Raw genomic sequence first — 16,393 nt, forward strand, 5'->3', positions numbered from 1 at the left:
TCTGTAAGATCAGCAAGTGCTCTTTACTACTGAACCAGCTCTCAGTCCATTTTCCTAAATCTTATATATAACTTCCTATTACACATCTATTCTATTCCTTTCCACTTACATAACTTTACCCCATTTCTACTTTTTTTTAAGACAAGGTCTCACTATGTATCTCAAGCTGGCCTACATGGATCTCAATATGTATGTGTGTACATATGTACATACATACATACATACATACATACATATATAATAACTAAGCTGTCCTCTAACTCTTGAATGGTGGGATTGAAGGCATGAACTACCATGCCCCGCTTAATCCCCATTTCTAATGCTAACTAGTATTTCTCGGTTGCCTCAAATGATAAATGATATTCTTTCCACAATTTAACTTTCTTGAGAATACACACATTGTCTAAAGAGAAAAGAGTCTATAGGAATGGGAAGAATCCTGGTTAGTTGTCAACTTGACACAAGCTAGTATCATTGTAGAAAGGGGAACTTGAATTTAGAAAATTGCCCCCACTAAACTGACCTGTAGTACATTCTCTTGATTGATGATTGATATGGATGAGCCCAGATCACTGTGGGCAGTGCCACCCTGGATAGATGGTCCTGGATGATATAAAAAGGCATGCTGTGGGATAATGCCCTTGTACACTGGTTTAATAAAATGCTGACTGGCCAGTAGCCAGGCAGGAAGTATAGGCAGGGCCAGCAGAAGACTAGAATTATGGGAAGAGGAAGGCTGAGTCAGGAGTCACCAGCCAGACACAGAGGAAGCATGTTGACAAGGCAGTACTGAGAAAAGGTACCAAGCCACATGGCTAAACATAGGTAAGAATTATGGGTCAATTTAAGTGTAAGAGCTAGTCAGTAATAAGCCTGAGCTAATGGCCAAGCAATTATAAATAATATTAAGCCTCTGTGTGATTATTTTATAAAAGGTTGCGGGACTGTGGGTGAGAGATTTGTCCTGACTGCAGGGCCCGGGCAAGACTGGAAAAATCTTCCAACTACAAAGGCAGGCTGAGGCCGGGCGGTGGTGGCGCACGCCTTTAATCCCAGCACTCGGGAGGCAGAGCCAGGCGGATCTCTGTGAGTTCGAGGCCAGCCTGGGCTACCAAGTGAGCTCCAGGAAAGGCGCAAAGCTACTCAGAGAAACCCTGTCTCGAAAAACAAAAAAAAAAAAAAAAAAAAAAAAAAAGGCAGGCTGAGCAAGCCATGGAGAGCACCCCTCTATCACTTTTCCATCAGTTCCTGCCTCCAGGTTCCTATTTGACTTCCCTCAGTGATGGAGTATACTAGGGAACTGTAAGATTAGATAAAACCTTTCCTCCCTGAGTTACTTTTGGTCATGGTGTTTAAACAGAAACCAAGAAACTAAGACAAGTGGTATTAAGTATAGTTTTAAAGTATGTTGGGCCTTTCAAAAATATGTCATCACCTTAGAAAAAGAATAGATATCTATAGCTCTATTTAGAATGCTTGCAAGCATTTAACCAGGTTTTGGAAACTGAAAGAACAGACCTGAGTCTCAAGCCTAATTCTGAAAGAAACAATTCAATAATACATATAAATTTCGTTTATAGGTTTCTATGTTTAACGCTATTATAAAAGCCATAACGACACAAGCTAAAACAATGGAATATACTCAAGTTCTCACACTTTCTTCCCTTCCTCAATGGATCATTCTACATACCCTTCTGTGGTATGGATATGGTTTTAGACCCCTACCAAAGCATACAGAATTATTTGTACTTTCTAGAAACTGTTTCACACTTTGCATTCACTGTAGCTTACCATTCTGGAATGTTCCCATATAACCCTTCTGAAGAATCCAAGAACATTATTCAACTCCTTTAAGCATCAGTTCAAGTATAAACCCTCCAGCAGCTTTAAACTACTCTTTTCCCTTCTCTTTTCCTCCTCTCACCTGCCCCACTCCCCCTTCTCCCTAAGCTTTACACCAACTTCCCCTAAAATTTTGTTCTGTATATCCATTATACAATCATTATAATAATCATATATAATTATTATTTTAAATGTTTCCATACCACTTGGGGGCAAAGACTGATGTTCCATTTCTCTCTCTTGTCTCTCTTCTCTCCCTCCTCCTGCCCCCAGGCTGTTCTTTTTTTGAGACAGGTTTCTCAGTGTAGCTCTGGCTGTTCTGGAACTTGCTTTGTAGACCAGTCTAGCTTCGAACTCAGAGATCTGCCCACCTCTGCCTCCTGGTGCTGGGGTTAAAGGTGTGCGCCACCACTTTTGGCTTTGATGCTTTCGCTTCAAGGACAATGCCTAATTCTACTAAATATAAAAATATTTGTATCATCAGCTAAGCTAGCCTAACATTTCCACTGTATGGATGAAGAAACTGAGATTTGTTTTAACATGTTCCAGGACCAGTACCACTAGGCTGCTCTCTAATGATAATGTGGCATCTCCTTTACCTAATATAACTCATCAAATACTCAATAGAAAGCGCAACAGTATGGAGCAGCTCAAAAACCTTTTTTTGGTTACATTTATTTATGGAAGGGGGTGTGTATCTCCACAAGTGAAAGTCGGAGGACAGCTTTCAGGAATCAGTTCTTTCCCTTTCCCACATGAATTCCAGGGATCAAAGTCAGGGTCTCAGGCTTGGCAGCAGCTTCCTTTACCCACTGAGCCTTCTTGCCAGCTTCATTATATGCAGCCACTTTAAAGTCATCTTTACCATTTGAAAATAACAGTTAACTAGGTATCTAAGAAAGACATATCAGAAGACAAGGGAAATCAAATAATATGGCTTCATTACTAACATACCACATATCACTTTAAGACAGTCACAAAGTTATCTATTTCCTGACGATCCTAATCACACACAAAGTCTGTAGTATACGGTTCTAGAACATCTATATATCTAACTTAGATTCCAAGCAGCTGTAGCTTTCACCAAGTTCCGCCCACTCAAAACACTTACTCAGTTATGACTCAGATTTTAAGCTAATATATTATAAAAAAAAATTTAGCATCCACAAATATAGTCTAGCACTTACAAAATGTTTGCATACATCAAATACTGGTACAAAAACATGAGAGACTCAAAACTTTATCTATTTGAGACTATCATATTACTTTTGCTACTAAAACGGCAAAACTTATTTCTTTTGGCCTAATCAAAGATCAGCATTTTTTTTTAATTAACTTTACAACATTATAAGTTTAATTTCTAAGTGTAGACACTATTAGATCACATGGGGATATTTCTGGGCATAAACCATTGGGAATAATGATACTTATACATTTTTTGCGCCTTTAATCCTAGCACTTGGGAGGCAGATAGAATTCGAGGCCAGCCTGTGCTACAGAGCGAAATCCAGGACAAGCACCAAAACAACAAAGAGAAACCCTGTCTTGGGGGAAAAAAAAAAAAAAAAAAAACAGAAAAGAGTAACTTGTCCTTTTGGAGGCCAAAGATTTGTTATGTACATAGTAATTTTGAAATTATCTACAGTTTACCTCTATCTGTATCCTACTTTCTAGAACATCCATGAAGCTGTTCTCTCTCATTCTACATGCCTGTTTTCTCCACCTGTAAAACTAGGTGGACTACAAGAACTGTAAGGTTCCTTCTGTGTTTAAAATCCTGTGACATCAGTATGGAGTGTATCTAGCTATTTAAAAATAACGACATGTGGGACTAGAGAGATGGCTCAGATGGTTAAGAGTACTTACTGCTCTCCCAGAGGACCAGAGTTTGATTCCTCCAACTCACTTCAGGTGGCTCTCAAAGCACCTGTAACTTGAGCTCCAGTGCATCTGACAAACACTTCTGGCCTCCAAGGGCAACTGCACTTACATGTACATTAATAACCTATGCGCATGTGTGCGTGCTCGAGCGCGCACACACACACACTGGCATTAAAAATAAATCTTTTTTTTAAAAAAGCTTTTTAAAATGATGACATGTGAATGGACTGCTTTTTAATATGTACCATATCTGCCACAATGCACTGTAAAGATGAGTTAACACAGTAAGAAATATCAACCACCAAATAAAAATTTAATATTTAATAGTCTACAAAGCTAATTTGTAAATAGTTAACCTATTACCAAATAATTCTACGTTATTGAAGAATGCAAAAACAACTTTAGTTTGTTTACAGGGAATTTGCCTTCTAATGACTTAGGCATTCACCATATTACTCTTTTAGTGAAATTAGTCAGCAATAGATTTTGAAAATAGTATATGAGCAGCCAACGATAAATAGATTATTTTACATATATACAATGCCCAGGTTCAGACTTGAGATAATATTCATTTTATTGCACTACTGTGATTATTACATTGAGTTACATGACTAACAGTATTGCCTTTGTTTTTAAAAACCCCATTTAGGGCTCATAGCAATTTTTTGAAGTAGATAATATTGTTCCCATTTTATAGGCAAGGAAACAGGCAAAAAAAAAAAAGTGATTCAGTCAAGTTCATTTAGCTAATAAACAGTCAAACTCCTATTCTAGGGACTAGAGAGATGGTTCAGTAGTTAACAGCCCTTGGTGCCCAATAGAGAGGACTCGAGTTCAGATCTCATTACCACAGAACAAGCCCATAACCCCAGCTCCAAAGGAGATGAAGCCAGTAGGCTGGCTGGGCTTGCTGGCTTCCAATCTCTAGGAAAATGCAAGCCTCACGTTCAGAGAGGGGCCCTGCCTCAAAGGAAAAGGTGGAGAGTGATAGCAGACACCAGAAACTTTCTTCTGGCTTCCACTTTGTGATTAAGCTCCCACACACAAGTGCACATACACGTTCTCTCACACACACAAAATAAAAAAACTCTGGTAATAAATTATTCCACCTTTATTAGTACTCCTAATATTTAAAGATATTTCTATTACTGAAGAATTTTAATTAACCGGACTAATGCCCACTATATAGTGATTATTGTATAAAATACCTTAATTTTAGTGTCCTATGTTAACTTACATTCCCTTCCTAAAGGGGGGGGGTAAGTAGATCATGTATACCAAAAGCATGGTACAATGTGAATTACCTATAATTTCTGGTAGAATAACAATTTTCTAAGGCTGGGTACTTAACTGTGGTAGAATGCTTGTCTGATATGTTTGAAACGCTCTGTTCTATCTAGCACTAGTAGAAAAAGACAGACACACCCCTCATGCAAGTCTAAACTTATGAAAGGCTTTGTGCACTCATTTCTTGTCACTGCAAAAAATTTAACTTCCTCAGATGAAACGGAAACATTTAATAACACTAAATTTCCAACGGCTGATAGAAAAATTTTATGCGACCATCTTTCTACACGAGCCAAAATTATTTCTCTAAAGGTTTTTCGCCCTGCATGCTGTCTTACACTGTCTACAAGTGGCGGGTTCAACTTCCATCCTACAAAAGGCTTTTTCCCTCTGCCTACTCGTGCGGCTCTTCCATCCAGAACCTCTCCACCTGTTCTTGGGAGCTTTGGATTCCTGGGACCGGGCTTCCTTCTAGGCTTCTGCGTGGATGCACTCCCCCTGCCAGCCATGCCCACCACACCCCTCCGGTCCCGCGCCCAGCGCTGCTCCTCCTCCCGCGGTCCCAGCACCGTCTCAGCACCTATCAGCGCCGCCCCCCAGGCCCTGGCCCAGCCCCTCCTCGGACACGTGTGCGGGTGTGTTTGTGTCGGTCTGTCAGTCCCACCGGGGGCCCGGCTCGCTTACCGAGAGAGAAGCGCCAACTTCTGCTCCAGCAGCATCTCCAGTTTCTGGCCCTGTTTGGAGATCCAGTGGTCGACTCCATGCAGGCGGTAGCACGTCTCCAGCATCAACCTGAAGTCCGCCACAAACTCGGTGATGCCCCTGTACTGGCCGCTGGAGAACTTCTCCTCCATCTTCAACAGACACATGCCCTGGCCAGGCGGCTGCGGGAGGACGCGACTGCCCCGGCCCCCGCTGCGCCGCCCTTCGGCCCCCTCTTCTTCCCCGGCGGCGGCAACGCCCCCCAAGGGCTGCAGGAAAGGGGCGGTGAGGCCGCGGTGCTTCTCCTGCAGGAACTCGCCCAGGATGCGGTAGCCCTGCTGCAGCTCGTAGGTCAGGTCCTGCTCCTTGCAGCCACCGCCCGCGACCACCGTCGCCCCCGCCACCTCTTCCTCCTCCTCCTCGTCGTCGTCGTCCAACGAGGCACTCCTCCGGCGGACCAGCCCCGAGGCCCGGGCCGCCGCTGCCACCTCCTCCTCGGCCCCTTCCCCGGTCGTCGGTGGCGGCCGCTCCTCCTCCTCCGCGGCCCGCTCCATCTCCCCCGGCGTCTCCGGCACGCTCATGCCCCCCGGCAGGCCCAGGCTGGGCGGAGAGGAGCGGCCGCTCGCGGCGCGGGGAGACGCGTGAGCGCGGGCCGCCGCTTCTTCCTCAGCGGGCCGTGGCGCCGCGCAGCCCCTGCCGCATCGGGCCTCGCTCTCCAGCCGCCGCCGGCCGGGACCCGCGCGCGCGGGGGTCTCAGGCTCGCGCCCGCGGGGCGGGGTTACATGGCGCGCAGGGGAGGGGGGAGAGGAGAGCCTAGGTGCCCTCCTCTCCCCTCCCCCCGGCGGCGCGAGGCCCGCGCCGGCTGCACCCTCCGCACCCCGCCCGCCCGCCCGCCCGCTCGCCCTGCCCGCCCCGCTCGCTCGTTCACCGGCCGGGCCCGGCGGGGCCGCGGCGCCCCACCCCCTCCCGGGCCGACGGGGCGCTGGGAGGGGGCGAGGAGTTAAGAGGGCTCCCCTCCTTCCCGAGGGGGGCCGCCGCACCGGGCCGCCGCGGCTCCGGCTCCTCCTCTCCCTCACACCCCCCTCCCGCCCCTGGCTACCTGCGGGGGACCTGGGCAGGAGGAGGAGGCGGCGCACGGACCGGGCCCGGCGACAACTGTCAGTTAGAAGCCCCGCTGGGCGGGAGGGGGGGTGAGGGGAGGGGCAGAGAGGAAAAGGGGAGGGCGCTGCGCACCCCCAGCCGGGGAGAGCCGGGGGAGACAGGCGAAGAAAGAAGCGCCGTCGCCATTCCCGGCGCGCATGCGTAGTGGCGCAGGGTGGCCCCGCCCCCCCCCCTGCGTCCCGCCCTGCTACGCCAAAGCCGGGCCTTGGCCGCTCCGCCGGCCCCGGAGGCCGAGTGTGGAGGCGGGGCCAATGATGTCATCAATATGCGGACTTGGGTAAGGGGTGGAGTGGAGGGACACGCAGGGCGCCTGCGCCGCTCTTGCAGAGCCTGAAGAGCGCCTCTGTGAGCCCCTTTACTGGTCCTAAAACTTTTCAGATTATTTTCTCAAAGCAGTTACTAGGCAACCTTGATTAAGGACAAGTGCATAACGAAAATGCACAAAAGTAAGTCGTCTCCGTAGTAAAATAGTATCTTTGCACCCCTCCTCCCTTGTGACTGACGGTCTTTTTTACCTAAAACTAGCATTTAGGAAGAATGAGAAAGGAAGTTGAAGGACTCCGCGGAAGACGAGTGGAGGATTGTAGAACCCTAGATCTCGAAACTCCAGATCCCAGTTAACATTTTTTAAAACATATTTTTAAATCGGATCCTGTTTTCTATTGAAATTTTAAAACTGAAAAACACTTGGATTCTTCAGTTCGGCTAACAATGAAGAGAATGCAATCTCGCTATAAAGTCTCCACTTACTTCTACTCTAAGCTGTACAGCTTGTCGTTGGTATGGCTTTAACAATCTCGCTACATATTTTTAATTTTTAAATGACTAAAAAGTGGACTCATTCACATTAGTTTACATGTTGCATAAAATAAGGGGAAAATTAATGAGACAGCAATAAGACATAAAATAGACATTACTGTTTTCTAATGCACATACTATTCAGACTTACTTGCTTGAAACTTGGAATGATACATAAAACCAAAACTATAGAAATGCAATTTGAACATGAAATTTATAACTAAAAGTTTGAGATAATCTCACCTTCAAGACTGTTTCCTTCTGTATAAACAAAGACTTTTTTTTTTTTTTAAAGATTTATTTATTTGTTGTGTATACAGAAGAGGGTACCAGATCTCATTACAGATGGTTGTGAGCCACCATGTGGGTGTTGGGAATTGAACTCAGGACCTCTGGAAGAGCAGTCAGTGCTCTTAACCTCTGAGCCATCTCCCCAGGCCCCTAAACAAAGACTTTTAAAGGACTGATAAAATGTAATGCCTTAAAACTTTTTTGTGGGAGGCTCAGTAAGTTAAGTATCAGTTGTAGGTTAAAAAAAAAAACAGTGAAAAGTGAATACGAGTTTTTGGAGTACTTACACTCACCTTCACACATGCATGTACTCATCTGGTATTTATGGTTTCCTCTCTTCAGACATACCTCAGCTCATGGGGAGAAAAGGTAGGGGCCAGTTCTACTTCAGCAACTGGCAGATCTGTCTGGTTGGGCTTCCTTCATTTCCTTTGACAAAACCCAAGAATCTAGAGCCTACCAAACTCAAACAAATGCCCACTCCCTTTTAGCCACCAGACCTATTTCAAATCCTCACACAGTAGCTTCCATTTATTGACCCTTGTGCTGCTGAGTACTTTTTATTCATTATCTCCTTCAATTCCTACAACAATCCCATAAGCTACGGATTATCCTTATCTTGCAGATGGGGAAATGAACACTTAAGAGAATAGTTTGCCAAGATTCAAATTTAAAAACTCTCTTCAAAACTCCAGGACCCAATTGCAAATCATTTGGCAGAGTTTTGCAGACTGTATGAATTGAAAACAATGTATTGCTGAAAGATTTCTTAAGTGACATAAAGAGAAAGAGCTACAGATAAGTAGAAGGAACCTTAACTCCAGTGCATGAAGAGGTCAAGATGACAGTGAATCAGGTCCTTGGACGTTACAAAAAACACTTTATTATATGAGAAATGGGTTTGCAGGTAAATTATAGACAGGAGGGAAAGTTGCCATTTAATCCCACCACTCAGAGGAAATGATTAAGCTTCAAGGTAGCTATTTTTCTATTTAGTTTAAATACACCTGTAACCATACTATATATCAAATTCTGAACTATCTAAAAGTCTGACTTTATATCTCTGTCTACAGTAGTCTAGCTAGAACTAGTAGGGGAAAATTGTGTGTAAACCAAATTCTAAAGTATAAAAACGAGCACAGCAGAAGAACAACCAACAGTAGTAACACTGACAATTTATTGAGCACTTACTGGGTCTGACATATTCGCTCTGTTACATACACAGCACTCACAACAGGCTCAGGAAATCACAACAGACATTCTTGTTTGGAAGTTTTGAATGAAGTTTTGTTAAGTAGAAACTTTTTTCTACTCTACAAAACACCAACAGTAAAGACATTTCAATTAATATAATTAACCGTAAATTCATAGAGTTGTTTTGTAAAACACTGATACATGACTAATCTTAAAGCTCTTTTCTTTTTAATGTTTAAAGATAAAATTAAGTTTGTTTCACTGTTTCTGTAGAATCTGTTAGGAACTGCTTCAAAACAGAAATCTATTTAATCCCCATTCCAAATAAAGGTTTCTTTCCTTGTTTGGTGTGGGGGGGATAGGGGGGTATTACATACAAACACAAAGTAATACTCTGCTAAAACATGTAACAGTAACTGACTCCCACAAACACTGACTATTTTTATTTATTAAGCTCTGTTATAGTCTGTCACATGTTCTTAGGATTAGATGTATCAGCACTTCCTTCTCCACACCCATGAATGTTTCAGTTCTAGGTAATTTTTTAAGATCAATTTGGTTAAGTTCTCATAACTCTCAGCTGGACACCTTGGAAACTGGAATGGAGTCATGCTCCAACCACTTTACAGGAGTTCTATATGAAAAGGTTCATTTATAGCATAGAAACTCCTACATCCATGCAGTACCTTGAAGCTCTCTCAGTTCTAGCATCCTTTCATTACCATAATGAACAGAAGTATCACCAAGGAAGAGTAAGCCTGATAATATACTCCACCCTCAATACCAAAGATGCTTATCCTGGAAGTTCCCCTTCCTTGTCAGCTCCTTACATCTTGTGATAGTCACAGACCTCTTGGCATCAAGTATACCGTTTACCCAGCATCAACAGTTCAAACAAACAGCAATGATTTATACACTTCACACTGGAGGGAAGGTGACAAATAGCTCTAAGACAACTGGAAGCACAAGTTACACCCACAGTATCTTTAAGAGATGACACATGCAAAATGAACAGAGGACCTTAACACTAATCCTGGAGAAACATGGAAGTGTGAACCGCTCAGCAGAGAGAAGCAGTATCTCTCATTTGTAATGGATCCACTCACAACACTTTGTAGTTACTTTTATGGTAGCTGATATTCAAGTGATAGTAAAGTGCTTCAAGCAACGTTGAGTAATTCTTGTAAAGCTTCCTGCTGGTCTTCATCGAGTTGGGATATGCATTGCAACCATAATTCTTCAGAAGTCTGTATCTGCCGAACAACGTTAGCTAGGCGTTTGGCACAGGGGTCTTCATGGCTAATAGTCTCATTAATTTTTCCTTCTGCAATTATACTGATGATTTTTGGAAGATTGGAATTATTGGGACCAATCACAACCGGGTGGTTACTTTCAATTAGGTCACAGAGAAAATTCAAAGTCTGAATAGCTTCTTCTTTATCTTCATGCAGTGGAAGCCATGACAGCCAGTGTGGGAGAACTTCATCTATGTTTACACAATTGGGCTTGAACTTCATAATCTTTCCTATTGCTGAGATACAGTTCTCTGTAGCAATGACATTTTTTTTGGTTTTGGAATTTGCACACTTAATAACCTTTACCAACAGCGGGACAGCTTCTGAACATAAAGAACGATAATCGTCTCCACCAAACTGCGCCATGACACCCAATCCATAGGCAGCAGCCTGCCTGACTTCGGGGTTGTTATCTCGCATATTGAGTAGCATCGGCCACCGGAAATACTCAACATATTTGAATGAGGTTGGACTGCAGTGCTCTATGATGTCATCAAATATGCACAATCCCCACTGTCGGTCTGGCCACGGCCTACTTGAACAAATTAGATTCACAATTAGTGGAAGTAGCTGTTCAAACCATGGCAAAATCTTTTCCTTGTAAGTGCTAAATAATGAGTGTAGAATATCTGATACTTTGGTCAGAATGTAAACATCACATTCATCCTCATCTTGAAGAGACATTTCAACCTGTTGGTCATAATTTTCTTCTTGCCTTTTTACTTGCCGCAACTCTTGGTTTTTAAAGTGCCCTTCAAGTTTTGCCTTCAAAATTCCTCCAAGTTCTTCCAAGTGTTCATCATTAAGACAACCATCCCCCATTACCTCAATGGACTTTGCAAAAGAATTCATTATTTCTGAAAGTACATCAGTATCAGGTTCAGTGCCAATAGCCTTGATTAAGGGATCACATATAAACTGCCACATCTCTGAAAGATACTCTGAGCCACGAATTCTTGCACATTCCAAGAGAAAGGGCATGGCTTCTGCAGCTGCCACTCGAACATTGTCGTGAAAATAAAATTTCAACAAAGGGACCATCAGCTTCACAACTTGTTCTGTGTATTCCACAAATCCTTCTCTTAACTCCTTAGCATAGTACACCAACATCTGGCAAGCAGTTGCTTTTGCTTCAAGTCCCGAAGTTTTAATTCCAAAGCTCTGCTGGTCTCCGAGATTTACAAACTGCCAGCCATCATCATCGCTCATGTTCTCCACGTCTTGTGTGTCTAAGAGAGCGACGTCAGGTTTAGCTGAGGCAGTCTTAATTAGAGGCTCGATAACCAGTGGAAGATACTGCTGAAAGTCTTTTCCAAGAATTTTACACATTCTAGCCCATGCCGAAACCATGTAAGAAGTCTGAGGGTCGTCATCCTCCATCGCATTTAAGTCTGATTGTGTCTTCAACAGTAACTGCATCACATTCGATGCATCTTGCATAAATTTTTCCTTCCCAACGGCAAGGCCAACATGGCTAATGCACTCAATAGTTTTTCCTCGAAGAAGCTTGAGTTCCTTTTGAACGGCGAGCTCAACAACATGTTTGAGTGAGGGCATAAATATATCATAATATGGAACAAAGCTTTCTTCTATTGCATCTGCAACTGAGGCAATGGTTGTCACAAGTTGTTCTAAGGCCAACTTAGTTCCATTCCGAATCAGCTCTTGAAGTTTAATTACCAAGATGGAATGCAGACTTTTGACCATATTTTCTAAATATAGAATTAGCAAGGATTTGGGGCAGTCCTCAATAAAAATAACAAGAGCAGAAGCCGCATGAGATTGCACACGCTGATTACCTTGATTTTCCATGGTTCGCAACAAAGCTGTAATCACTATTTCATGGAATTTCTTTTGGAAACTAGGTGCAAAATCTGTAGCCATCTGTCCCAGTGTAGTGCAGGCAGCAGCCCTCACCCTTGGGTGAGGATCCTGAAGAAAAAGCAAAACTGAGTTAACTGTTTCATCTAGAATTGGTTCCATTTGCTGATGGCAACCTTCTCCGATGGCTGATAAGGCCATTAGTCCAGCATGTCGACATTTCCAGTCGTGACTCTGAAGCATCTGCATGATATGCTCCTTGGTCATTGGCAAGACAACTTTTCCACCAAGTCCACAAGCCAGTCTGTCTAGTGCACTCTCAGCAGCAACCGCATTGCTGTCAAAATCATCTTCTTCCATCTCATCAGCATTTACCCAGTCCTCGTCATCTTGGAGATCGACCATCATCGCTAATACATGAGGCACAGCCTGGGCAATAATATTGGTATGTTTTTTCAACATCGGAGTTGCAGTTTCAGATAAGGTCACTATTACTTCCAGAGCCAGCTGGCGTTGCAGATTACTAAGCCTAGAGTCGCCACATAACTTCAGGCTCAACTGCAGAGTATCTTCTAAATAGGGACCCAAATACTTAGGTACAGTATCTGCAATCTCAACAAGGGATTCTAGCACCGAATCATCATCCTGGTAGCAGGAATCATTCACAGCCTGTAAGATTCCAGGAAGCAAGTCTGCAAAGTCTTTGAAAAGAGCAATATTGTTTTCATTAGCAAGGACAAATGCAGCTGCGGCTCTAGCAGATAATGTCCTGATTGCTGGATGCTCTTGATCTTGAATACACTGGTCCAACAACCTCTTGATGATATCCAAATCGTGGCGATCTTGGTTCCCAAAAATCCCAGGAAAGTGCCAGAAAACGTGAAGTGCAACTTCCCACAGAACCACATTTTTAGAGTGAATCGAATCAATGAGGAATTTCAGACCCTCTGGCCAATGGTTAGTGCCATCCTCATCTATCAAATTCCTGGCCAGCACCGCAAAAATATCACAAAGCTTTTTCCTCATGCTAGCATGCGTTTCTAATTTAACAGCCAGGATGAGTTCAATCTTGACATCCCTCTGCACATCAGGAGGCAGATTTGGATAGACCTCCTCAAACCCAGAGGACAAAAGCCGTCGTAGCAGTGCGGCAGCCATTTGTCTCACCTCATAACCTGCTCTTCTATTTCGGACGGCGTCTAAGAGGAATGTAGTCTTACACAGACCTGGGATATTCTCATAGACTTCCTCTGCTTGCCTCCGCACCATACAGCTTGGATTGATCAGGTTCTTCAGAAGCTGGTAAAACTCCTGCTTTTCCGACACGGTCGCCGGCAACCCTGCAGACCCGGCCGCCGCCATCGCGAGCTGTCAAAGCTACCGCGACCGGGAAGGAGGGAGGGAGTCTGCGGCTGGAGCAGTGACGTCAGTGAGGCGACGGCGGGGATGGGCGGGGTACGCTCCCCGGGCAGACGCCGGGGTAACGCTGGAAGGCGGGGGTCGGGCTTTTAAGATTAGGAGGGAGCAGGGATGGCGTTGGAGGTATCGTCCTTGTGTTTTCCGGTTCGTGTGCGCCTGCAGTGGCGGGAAGGAGACAGAAGGAGAGAAGTTCGCCCCGAAAGTCTACATACTGTATGATGCCCTTGTTTTTATAAAAGATCTCAATCAAGCACGTCTATACGGACTTTAATTAGCGGTTGCTATGGAGTAGGAGGGGAGGAACGGAGTATAACTGCTGACCGCTCTCCCGGGATTTCTTTTTGAGGGTTGATGGAAATGTTTTGTAATTGATAGTGATGATGGTTTCCCAATGCCATGCCGTTATGCTAAGAATTACTGAGTTCTACAGTTGAAATTGGTGAATAGGGTACGTGAGTAATACCATAATAAAGCTGTTTGCAAAATAAGCTCAGTTAAAGGATAACGATTTCCTCCCCACTACCAACCACATCCAACGAAGTAGATCGGTGATGCTCAAATTTGGGTGTACGTCATAATATCTTGTCCTGTGGATTATAGTAGAGATTAGTAAAAACAGCTAAGTATGATGAAAATGATCTGGAGTAATAAAAACTTCTTCAATCCTGGTCTTGTATTTAAATTAATTTTGTATCTTTGTCACTCAAGATTTTCCTTACATGTGTTTCTAAACTGCAATATGACAGTTCAGTTATTAGAATCCTAATTGCCCTTTAATAGGAAGCTGCAAAGGTTATCCTAAGAACAAAGTCCCCGAGGCTATGTATCTTTAATTTAGGCAGGTGTGTCATTTAAAACCATAATTATAAAGTGTAACTGTCTGTGATCAGATCTTACTGTCAGCAGTTGCCACACTCATTTTAAGCCTTATATAATTCTATAAGGTTGATAAGGACAGATATAGTCCTACTTTTAGGTGAGAAATGGAGAGCCGGGGAGACTGAAGGACTTGCCTAAAACAGCCGAGTCTAAACTCTACCTATTCTTAAAGTGGCATCTTTTTCACCACAGAACTTCCCCATAGCTGCTCCTGCTTTTGCAACATCATCAGAGACCTCCACTTACTGTTTTCTGTCTTAAACTTTGCTAAGCAGTTGGAATTTCAGTTTTGTGGAATTCTGCTGCATATACACACAAAACGGAGAAAAGACAGTTTTCACATTAACAAGATGACAGAGTGCTCTCATAAGTTAATTTGTAATATGAAACTATTCTAGTGTTCCTCATTCTGTGTCAAGATCATTTAGGATGTTTATTTGGAAATACAGATATTAGGACCAGCTTCCAAACTGCTATCCTAGCATTCTGAGACCTGTAGTTCTAGCATGTATGATTTGAATATGCACAGTGAGTTTTCATATAAATACCCAAATTTGAGAATTCTGGATCAAATCGGTTTTCATTCTGATTCTAAGATCTTCCTTCTAGTTCTTCATCTTGTACCATACTTACTACTCCTAGAAAAAAATTCGACTGCAAAAAACCTCTGCATCTGCAGTTTAGGAAATGTTAATGAATGTGGGAGAAATGCTTTCCTTACAGCTACAACCATTAGCATACTAAGGACTTATTAAAGCTACAGCAGCTACAATGACAGACCCCCTGCTGTGTTTGGAATGTAAATGACTGACAATGCTAGGCTGATGCAAATGTGGAACCTCAGGAAGCTCAGTTACATTATGTTGGGAGTACATATAACAGTACAACTTAAAAAATGTTGAAATGCTGTTAAGATTGTTCAGTCACACATTTATTCCATCAGAAACTATTCATTGGAGCTATAGCAAGTTTAGTGCTGAACATCAAAAAATAAATACAAGAGAAGCTAGGGAAATGCCTCAGTTGATAAAGTTCCTGGGATGTAAACATGGTGAGTACCTGAGTTTGGAACTCAATATCCATGGAAAAGCCAGCCACCCCACTGCACATATATAACCCAGCACTGGGCGGGAGCAGGAAGAGACAGGCAGATCTCTAGAGTTCAGTGGTCAGCCGACACAAATGATGAGCTCAAAGTAATGCAGAGCATGGGAGACCAGCTCCCATGGTCAGCTCAGGGTAATAAAAGGAATGCCTCAGAGTAGGGAGGGATAGGAAACTTTTAATCATAGGGAAATTAGGAATAAGTTTTAATCTATCTATGACTGGTGAAATAAGGAAACGCATGTTTTCTGATGATAACCTTCTCTTTTACTTCAACTTAAGAATAGTCTCTGACTCTTTCCACATAACTACATTTCTCCACACTGCTGCATACAGCTACATATCTTTACATATGTACATATTTCACATGGCTACACATCTTTCGTTTACATACATTTCTTTCCTACATCTCTTTTCTACACAGTTTCATCTTCCTTGCCTCCACAAAGTTACAAATCTCCACACAGCCACAGATGAACATCTCATTTACACAGCTCTCTCCCCAGACAGCCCTTTACACAGTTCCTAGGCACAGCTCCTCTACATAGCAGCAGCTCCTTCACACACCTCTCTCACTCACTCACACCCACACACAGACTTCTGACAGGTTATACACTCACTGTTTACTCACTCTTTCACCCACTCACTCCCTCACACTTTCCTCATGAATCTTCCTCACTCTCAGCACACACACACACACACACACACACACACACACA

At 43.4% G+C, this 16,393-nt stretch overlaps 2 protein-coding genes across 9 annotated transcripts in view; both read right to left on the reverse strand.

Moving 5' to 3' along the window:
- Positions 1–6,558, reverse strand: part of Brd10 (bromodomain containing 10) — an 82,405-nt gene extending 75,847 nt beyond the window's left edge. For 2 of the 6 annotated variants that reach the window (XM_015994722.3, XM_015994721.3), the window contains exon 1: positions 5,695–6,558. In XM_015994722.3, the coding sequence (XP_015850208.2) occupies positions 5,695–6,293 (599 nt within the window). In that variant the 5' untranslated portion in view covers positions 6,294–6,558. The remainder of the gene's footprint in view (positions 1–5,694) is intronic. The other 4 variants (XM_015994720.3, XM_006975814.4, XM_015994723.3 and 1 more) reach the window with 2 other exon arrangements.
- Positions 6,559–9,117: 2,559 nt separating this feature from the next.
- Positions 9,118–14,280, reverse strand: Ranbp6 (RAN binding protein 6). Of its 3 annotated transcripts, none has more exons than XM_076562083.1 (2): positions 13,440–13,673; positions 9,118–12,383 (listed from the first exon to the last, which is right to left on the reverse strand). In XM_076562083.1, the coding sequence occupies exons 1-2, from the start codon at positions 13,632–13,634 to the stop codon at positions 10,317–10,319; spliced, it is 2,262 nt and encodes a 753-aa protein (XP_076418198.1). In that variant the 5' UTR covers positions 13,635–13,673; the 3' UTR covers positions 9,118–10,316. The 3 variants fall into 3 exon arrangements, with proteins under 3 accessions (XP_076418198.1, XP_006975878.1, XP_015850212.1); XM_015994726.3 differs by having other exon boundaries at positions 12,179–12,383; positions 13,499–14,280; XM_006975816.4 differs by having other exon boundaries at positions 9,118–13,674.
- Positions 14,281–16,393: the final 2,113 nt, after the last annotated feature.

The sequence above is a fragment of the Peromyscus maniculatus genome, chromosome 1 (genome assembly GCF_049852395.1).
Source record: "Peromyscus maniculatus bairdii isolate BWxNUB_F1_BW_parent chromosome 1, HU_Pman_BW_mat_3.1, whole genome shotgun sequence".
In the NCBI taxonomy this organism is placed as follows: domain Eukaryota; kingdom Metazoa; phylum Chordata; class Mammalia; order Rodentia; family Cricetidae; genus Peromyscus; species Peromyscus maniculatus.

Coding starts and splice junctions, on each gene's coding strand:
- Ranbp6 (XM_006975816.4), bottom strand. CDS start 13,634: ATGGCGGCGGCCGGGTCTGCAGGGTTGCCGGCGACCGTGTCGGAAAAG.